Source organism: Leguminivora glycinivorella, chromosome 2, assembly GCF_023078275.1.
Source record: "Leguminivora glycinivorella isolate SPB_JAAS2020 chromosome 2, LegGlyc_1.1, whole genome shotgun sequence".
In the NCBI taxonomy this organism is placed as follows: Eukaryota; Metazoa; Arthropoda; class Insecta; order Lepidoptera; family Tortricidae; genus Leguminivora; species Leguminivora glycinivorella.
Window position 1 is genome coordinate 24,578,429 of NC_062972.1, and position 9,573 is coordinate 24,588,001.

The 9,573-nt window shown below is 34.3% G+C and overlaps 1 protein-coding gene across 3 annotated transcripts; it reads right to left on the reverse strand.

The window, feature by feature from the left end:
• Positions 1 to 631: 631 nt before the first annotated feature.
• LOC125242311 lies at positions 632 to 7,600 on the reverse strand. 3 transcript variants are annotated; one of them, XM_048151080.1, is made up of 3 exons: positions 7,531 to 7,600; positions 1,874 to 2,020; positions 632 to 1,780 (listed from the first exon to the last, which is right to left on the reverse strand). In XM_048151080.1, the coding sequence occupies exons 1-3, from the start codon at positions 7,540 to 7,542 to the stop codon at positions 824 to 826; spliced, it is 1,116 nt and encodes a 371-aa protein (XP_048007037.1). In that variant the 5' UTR covers positions 7,543 to 7,600; the 3' UTR covers positions 632 to 823. The 3 variants fall into 3 exon arrangements, with proteins under 3 accessions (XP_048007037.1, XP_048007035.1, XP_048007034.1); XM_048151078.1 differs by having other exon boundaries at positions 632 to 1,687; positions 1,781 to 2,020; XM_048151077.1 differs by having other exon boundaries at positions 632 to 2,020.
• Between the last annotated feature and the right edge of the window lie 1,973 nt (positions 7,601 to 9,573).

Below are 9,573 nucleotides of genomic sequence, written 5' to 3' on the forward strand. Positions count from 1 at the left end.
GAGAAAGGTACGTAATAAATGTCACTTTTTGTACGTACTGCTGAGTTATTCATTTTGGTCCTTGTTACGTAAACTGTCACTTTTTTGCATGGAGTTGAGTAGTATATCTCGGTCATCTCGCAAAACTACCTTTATTGAGTCTTAACCCATTTCGCTCATACGTTTATACAGAGCTGTTTTACTATTATAAAGAATAATCTAGACAGTACAAAATTATATGTAAGTGTTGCATGATGCAATGCTTTTAAAATAATTATTTATTATTTAAATCAATAAATGTATAAAAATCTTATACATAATACCTACTAACCTGACATGTAACTATGTTATTAATAAACTATTTCATTTCACTTCATTGCACCATGACATCGAGAGCATTATCGATACCTAAACTAAATCGATACAGCGAGGAAATGTCGCCAGTATCCTTGGTACAATGCCTCAAGGGCCTATTTAAGACATTAGCTAGCATTTAAGTTTAGTCTTAGTTTCTTATATAATTATGTAAATATGAAAAAATACATATATTATTTTCTTAAAAAAAAAAACTAAATCGTAAAATCTCTCTAGTGTTTTATGTACTTAGTTAAGCAGTTGGTATGTATAATTATAGAAAAATAAAATACACCAGTAAAACAGCAACTAATGTATAATCAACAAAATACACAATAAATAAATCAACTACAACAATCAAGTTGAAAATGACTTAAAATTAGTTAACAACAGTTATATTTACATGGCTTGGCAACAACACACGCAACATACAATATTTATAACATTCATCCATTCACATTCAATGACACATTTTAGTAGCTAAACAGACTTAATGATCTTTATGATGATGAATTGTTTTATAAATAGGAACTTTCACAGGGTAGGGTTGCGGTACATGGACATGTACGGTTTTTTCTACTTTAAATGGAACATGCTTTTCAACGGGGTAGGGAATGTGCTTTACAACAGGATAAGGGATCACCTTCTCAATCGGAATGGATATTTCGGTTTCAACAGGAACCGCCACAGGCTTGTTGATGGGTACCTTTACAGGGTAGGGTTGAGGAATACCAACCAAAATTGGCTTTGGTACATTCACATGGACGGTTTTTTGCACAGGCACAGTGACATGTTTATACAATGGCACTTCAACTGGTTTTTCTTCATCGGAATGCTCACCAACAGTGAACGGTTCAGCATGGCCAAATCCTCCTACATACCCTTGATGAAGCTGGACTCCGAAATCATTATGACCTGGCAATCCTTGAACACCTAAATCGTGGAAGATCACGTCTTGTCCTCCATGGCCGTATTCGTTGCCGCCGTCGTGGAGAATAAACGGTTGCACATCTCCATGCGCTGGAGCAGATGCTGGGGCATCTCCAGCACTACCTGCTTGTCCATGAGATTCTTCATTCTGTTCATTTGATTCCTCAGCTTCACTGTGGTGATTCGAATCACCATGATCGCTACTACCTTGGCTGTTTAAGTCTCCAGCGTGAGTGTTATAGACACCTTGGTCATGGTTTCCAAAATCATGAGCAGCTTGAAGATAAGTATCACCGGTGAAGTCATGCCCAGAGGACGCAAAAGACGGAAAAGCATTGTGGCTTCCTGTATCAAAACTCTTTGGTTGTCCCTGATTGCCTAAATCATATCCGTGGCCAGCATGACTGGCATCTTGTCCAAATGCCTGTGCAGACTGAGAACCATCATGTCCAAATGTGTGTCCGCCTAAGGCTTCCTGTCCGTGGCTCAAAGCTTGATAATCTTGACTAAGTCCTGCCTGTGCAGACTGAGAACCATCATGTCCAAATGTGTGTCCGCCTAAGGCTTCCTGTCCGTGGCTCAAAGCTTGATAATCTTGACTAAGTCCTGCTAGGAAATGACCATTACCTGCAAGATTTGAATATTTTGAATAGTCAAGCGCTGGGGCATGCCATCCATTACTATTACCATGGTCATTCGATGCACTGGACCCTAACCCACCAGCTGCGCATGCTGCTACCAAGCCTAATATCTGCACCTGTAAAAGAAATTAAGGTTCAATGGTTTATTTTTTCGTAATTACTTAGGATTTGATAAGAATTGAAGTTAACACTATTAAACTAACATTAATAACCCTCTTGAGAGATTTAGTTATACTTTTAAGTTGGACAGTGACAGGAGTTTAGAATATTCGACCCCCAATATCAGCTCCAATTAATATTTAAAGATGATTTCTAAACTATCTACTATTTTAATCTAATCAGGCAACTGACTGCAAAATGGTACATATATTGCGGCACGTTCATAATATGTAATATTCACTGATGCTCGATTTAAATTTGTCAAAACTCCTTTCACTTAGCACTAATAAAATAATTGCGACACTTATCTATAGTTAGCTATAATTGGGTGAATCAACTTTTTCTTGCCTGTTATTGCCATGGTTACGGTCCCCTGAGTGACGCTGGTTTTATGCAATTTTTGCTATTAAACTATGCAAACATGTATTTTCTGGTATTAACTAGCGCTTTCCTTAATTTGCCACCAACAAACATGGACTACATGTATGCTTGCATAATTTCAGTAGCATAAATTTGCATAAAACTAGAGTGACTCCGGGGACCGTAACCATGGCAATAACAGGCAAGAAAAAGTTGATTCACCCAATTAATATGCGTGTTTTTAGCTCTACTTTCACTGAGTGCTAAAAATAGTAAATCAAATACGGTCAGCAGCAAGCTAAGTCAAACTTACAAAAACAAAACCGTTCCAACTAATTAAAGTCAAGAGTTCTATAAACTTCCGTGGGTCTGTTTACAATCTTGTGGTCAACTTGGTCAAACTTGATTACATGTTTAACCCATATTGTAGAACTCACTAGTTTGCACGTTTGGTTAACTCGGTGAATACATAGAAAATGGTTAAGGAACTTTACTTTAAGTTTATATTTTTCCTTTTCTATGCTCGTATGTATAACTAAATATTTAATGTACCTAATTTATAGTTCTCTATCTATATCTATTCTATAATCTAATCTTTAGTATGTAAATGCGACTAGTTATTACATATTACATCGCGGAGCTAAATGTAACGGAACCTTCAAATAATAATGCTTACGTCTTTGAACTTATAAATCAATACGTACCTATCTATTATTCAGAAGTTTTATTAAGCTTTTTTTACCGTCGCTGCCACTTTTATCAGACTACTTTTTTGCATTTAAATTAAATCATGTATACCTACCTACACTTTCGCTTTTGCGGTTACTCTTAATTCATAGAGTAGGTGGTTTAGGTATTTTTAGTTACTTATACATAGATATTAGATACTCAAAGATTTTCATCGCGAAGCATCATACAATTTTTTTGTAAAACACAAAACCGTATCGTAGTCTAGATGACCTCCACATAATAAAAATAACATTTGGAATTGTGTACGCTCTTATAAAAATGCTAAGCCATCAGAAAAAAAAAGTAGATAATAATCATTTCAGTTTAAGATAGGTACGGCAGTTCATTCCATGAAAATAAAAGGTTGGGCAAAAATAATAAGCTTTCTGTCCAAGTAGGCTGTTTCATTTTACGAGGATGATCACAATCTCAGAGCATCCTACACCGTGTTTTTTTTGTTTTCCGTTAAATTCGACACGCAGTTAGGTTCATCATCAAACCACCCTGTATATCGCCTTTTGTTAAATTCGAAAAAAAAATTTTTTTTTTCGTTTTCATACATAATAAATGGATTAATTAGTGTGAGAGGACCTTAATCATAACATTAAAGTCATTATCAAGTGTTTGACGGCACATGTCATAACAAATAACACGAGAAAGTGGTAAGGGATGCCACACACGTGTTCAGTAATTATTTTTTTTTTTTTAATAATTCGATAACCATAAGAGTTAAGAGGCTAGTTTCGTAGAGAATTGATTGTATTTGAATTAAAGAATCTTCCCTTAAAGTTAACGGAATTCAATAAAACCGGCCAAGAGCGTGTCGGGCCACGCTCAGTGTAGGGTTCCGTAGTTTTCCATATTTTTCTCAAAAACCACTGAACCTATCGAGTTCAAAACAATTTTCCTAGAAAGTATTTATAAAGTTCTACTTTTGTGATTTTTTTCATATTTTTTAAACATATGGTTCAAAAGTTAGAGGGGGGGGACGCACTTTTTTTCCTTTAGGAGACCTATCCAACAATATATTGTTGGATAGGTATTAAAAAATGAATAAGGGTTTGCTAAGATCGTTTTTTGATAATATCACACGTGTGATATATCACACGTTGGGGTTGGAATGAAAAAATATATCAGCCCCCACTTTACATGTAGGGGGGGTACCATAATAAAACATTTTTTTCCATTTTTTATTTTTGCACTTTGTTGGCGTGATTGATATACATATTGGTACCAAATTTCAGCTTTCTAGTGCTAACGGTTACTGAGATTATCCGCGGACGGACGGACGGACGGACAGACAGACATGGCGAAACTATAAGGGTTCCTAGTTGACTACGGAACCCTAAAAACAGGGTGTATATCTGTGATCACAATCTGATGAGACACTGATGGGCTAAATACTGGCCTATGGGATAAAAAACCGGAAGCTTGCCTAATAAAACGGTATCCAATTTAGTATATTATATTTTCGGCCCTTTTTTGAACAGTAAGGTACGTCAAAAATATTAGATCAAGTAGCTAGCAATGTAAATACAATACAAATGTGTCAGGGCATTTTCAAAATTTGGGACACAAAATTAATGACACAAAAAGTTAACTTCCTGTCATTTTAGTGACGACAATTAAGCATAAAATCTGTCTAAAAATCAACTTTTTCACGTTCTAAATTAAATGTCGATTATCGCTAACAGTTTATGTAATTAACACAAAAACAATATTTTATTGAGTTTTCAAGCTTACTTGTCGTCACAAAACTTACAGCGAGTTTACTTTTTGTTAACAACTGTCACTAATTTTGGGTCCCAATTTCTGAAAATGCTCGACAATGTCAAAAATGGTGTCTTTCAAAAAAACGTCGTTTTAGATACCTATTCTCATATTATCTGAACCATGTCGTTTCAAGAGCTAAAATTTGATAAAACTTAAAGTTCGAATTGAGCCGTTGGACAAAAACGTGACCTAATAAAACGATACCTACTCCGTGACGTATTTTCCTCGTTCAACCAAATCATTCAAATAAAATGAAACATCGTTATAGTTACTCGCAAAAACTTGCCCGGCCACGAACCGGCTTTTTTTCCTCCAAATATAGACCCTATTCATCTTTTTTAAAGCCGTTTCTACGATGAAGATAAATGTAAGCCAAATAACATTAGATGAGGTTGCATCTATTTTATAATAAATGACGTAATTCCATTTTTGAGTCAGCCCATTGTGATAATACGAAAAGAATGGAATCAGAGCGTGTCGCGGAAAAATAAAACGAGTTATGTCAAACTCTGACATTATAAAAAAAACTACAACGATTGATGAAAGTGGCATCTTTCTGAACTAAAATACAGAGAAATGAAGCAAAAGAGGAAATTGACATAAACTTAGTTACCCTTTACAACCTTAATGCTTCGACAACATAAAATATGATTGAAGTTTTGGGAAGCTGATGTCGTGTAAGTGATTAAAAAAAATAGATACCTATGTAAGTAAACACATTTTCTCCAATAGCACGTATGTAATTTACAGTACATTGCTGTTGAGAAAACTGCCAAAAACGAATTATGGGGTGAAACATTAATGGCAGGTAACTTTTAAACACTTCTTAATTATTGATAATACAAATTAATTCTATATCTGCTTTGATATATCACCCGTATAAGGCTTTTACACGTAATTTAACATAATACAAAATTGAAGAAATGAGGGCTGTTGTAGAATGTAGGTATATTATGTATATCATTATGTATCGTATCGAAATGAATACAATAACGTCTACATCTTACATTTATTGTCGAAATACTTAAAAAACGTCTTTCTATAAGAAGTAAAGAAATACATATGAAATATTTTGGCATCAAATTGAATTGTAGGTTCATGCTTAATCGCTTTGCTTAAAAGTTGATTCAAGAATATTGAATTCAGGTTATTTTTTACCTATGTATGTGTACCTACTATACTAGAGTCAGTCCAAGATATTAGATAAGCTACCAACAATTTTTGGGAGCCTTGCCGATGCAAATATTTTTTAAACGTCAAACTTCGATTAAATTATAACATTAATGTTCCCTTGTAAAGGGCTGGGGTAATAACATGTTCAAAATATTAATATGATTTAGTGTCAAATGAAATATGGGCATTTTCAAAAATTGGGACCCATAATAATTGTGTGAAAGTTGTTAACAAAAATTAACTTGATTTCAGTTTTATGACGACAATTATTAAGCTAATTATTGCTTTTGTGTTAGGTAATTACGTAAACTATAAGCAATAATCTACATTTCGAATATGTAAAAAGTTGGTTTTTAGACAAATTTTATTCTTAACTGTCGTCACAAAACTGACATCGAGTTAATTTTTGTTAACTGTCACTAATTTTGGGTCCCAATTTCTGAAAATGCCCATATAGCCCAATTAGAATAATTTTATTAAATGCTGCTTTCAATAGGTGGTTAAAATTTAAAAACCTTTAAAGCTTTAATAGGCATAATAATTTCTGTTTCGCCGAATAAATGCTTATTACTTAAAAACAAATAAATTAATAAATTAATGTTTACATATATGTAGGATCCTTTGTGATTGGTTTCGTATTCATTTTATCCGTGAATTTTTGCTTTATTCACAAGTTATTTTAAGCTTTTATTTAACGATATTCAAAATAATCTGAGTTTATTCATATCACATTGTAATCTGTAACCAATGCCTATCTAGGAAGATACCTACCTTTATAAGTGCTTTATAATAAACAATAATGTTGTTGAAATTTTGTGGAAAGATCTAACCCTAAAATTTCGATCACAATCAATATAATTATGTACCCAAAACCCATTCTTTTTCATAATGCAATACACACAGATTGGCATTTTATCAATGACAAAAAAATAATTATAATATCTATTACGAGCAAATGTGGTTAGTATACAACATAAGAAATGTAATTAGATTACTTTTATTTAATCCACATAAGATAATTAGGTACGCCCGCAATGTAATGCAAACAGACTCGCGTTAAACGCTCGTTAATAGTTATTTTGAAAAGCTCATATTATATCGCGTATTGTCATTAACTGTCATCACAACCATGTTTACAGTAGGTACATTCCTGCTGGAACATTTTCAAAAAAATACTAGGGCGTGAAAATTAAGAGTAACTTAAAAATACCTCTCAATTAATGATAACACTAATGAAATCTCATTCTGGTATTTCTCACCCGTATAAGGTTTACACAGTGTATAATTAAAGGATATTATTTAAAACCATTTTTTATTAATTTATGATAACACTAATTGAATTATATGTATGATATAATTTATCGCCCGCATAAGGTTGACACGCTGTATAATTAAAGGATATTAAAAAAAACTACAAAATTAAAGTACTCACAAAAACGTTCATGTCCGTCGTTTACTCCGGTTCCCGTGCAATGATGCTGTGCAGCGATGCACTAACATTTTATAGAGGACGGAAGTGATGGTAGACAGTCGCGCGAGAAAGGCTTTTGAGACACTTGCCTGTTGTTCTACACAGTTGTTGTTTTGTATGTAATAAGCTTGGAATATCAATTTAGGATATCTTTGGCTAGACCAAGATATATTTTTTATCTGGCTATAACGTCTTTCATTGGTCTAATTTGAACTTTCAGTAATTATCTGACCAAAACTAGTAAAAATAAAAAAATGGCAACATTGTCGTGTCATCCGTTTCGAATCAATATGTGTGAGAAAACAGGACGACACTAAGGTGTCGCCACTTTTTAATTTCTACTACTTTTGTTTAGAATGTTTATACGACGGCTGCTTGTTATGTTTCCGGAATAGACCACTTACAGGAACAATATTGAATATTTTTATATAACAAAAAAAATAGAACTCTTTGCAAGTAGAATACAATTTGTTTCATATATCTATGAGTGGGTTTCACATTGTAGCATCATTTCTAAAAATGTTTGTTTCATCTTCAACGGATTTACTAGTGAAAATTTTCGTGTATTTTTTACGATTTTCGCCTTGGGTTTACTCAAAAATATCGCATGGATCGGATTTTTTCGACTTTAGGGGAGGAAGTCCCATTGAAGTTCAATATATTTTTGATCGTGGTCATCGTATGTTTACGAATGAATTTATAAAAAAGGCTCCAAATCAGCTATTATCCCACAAAGTATAAATGCTGTGCTCGGTCTCATAATGCAAGATCGTCATAGTATATATCACAAGATGGTGTCTCTTGGAAATAGTATGACACGCATTTATAAGATATTACATGAAAATTATACTGTAAGACGAAGATAAGTTCGCAAAATAGCCGTTTTTACGTACAAAATGCACTTTTTGTATAGGTACAACAATGCAAAAGTGCTTTGAAAAGTGCAACAATAAGAATGTAAAAGTGCATCATTCGTCTCGTCTAACAAATATGAAGGCACTTAAAGCATTTACAATGCAAATACAACTATAGATTATTCTTAGTTTCTTGTTTTCCGGATACTTAGGTAGCGGCCCTCGTACGACACTAGCGACCCGCCCCGACTTCACGAACACGGATTAAGTTAAAACAGGGTAAGACGCCTCTACTTTGATAGAAGACGCGTTTTGTCCCATTCATGTTCTGTTTACACGACTCATTCTGACCATTTTATAAATTATGTTTAATATGACTAAAAGTAAACAATTACATAGGAAATATCAATGTTTTAAATATTAATCCCTTAATAGTATGATTACTTATAGTTTTATTCCGTCTCAGTAAACTAGACTAATATTAAAACAGCTCGCTAAGTAGTAAGTAAAATGGAACGCATACTTTTTACGCACTTGTGCGTAAAATCCAACTTCTCGCACACTAAACAGCCAAAAAACGGACACTTTTTGAGCAACTGTATTAAAAAATCAGTTAACGATTCATCAACACTGGTTGATGTCATATCATTGTTTGTTTGAATTGGCCTACTACTCTAAAAATGGCCGCCGAGAATCCTCTGAAGCCATCGAAATTCCTAAATGTACAAAGTAATGAATATAAATAAGATCTCCGTCAGAAACGAAGCCCTTGATAATTCCACGGTCAAGTCATTTACATTTCGGTTTGATTTGAATATATTTCTACAGTTAGGTTAGGTCTTTATGAGTTTTGCATAAAATTGCACCCATAACCGATAAAGTTAAAGAACGCCGCCTACGTTGGTATGGACATATACTTCGCCATCCTGAAGACCATATGGTATGAGTTGCCCTGAGCATACCCACAACAGCGAGAGGCACCGGCAGACGCCCCGCCACCTGGTTGACGACGACCAGAAGGACCTGGAAGAGACCGTAGCCCAGAACCGGGAACAGTGGAAACGACAGACAAAGAGAGCCGACCTCAGATGACGGGATAAGGCTTAGGGCGAGAAGAGTCTGGCGTCGACGATTGCCGGCAGGCCGGCAG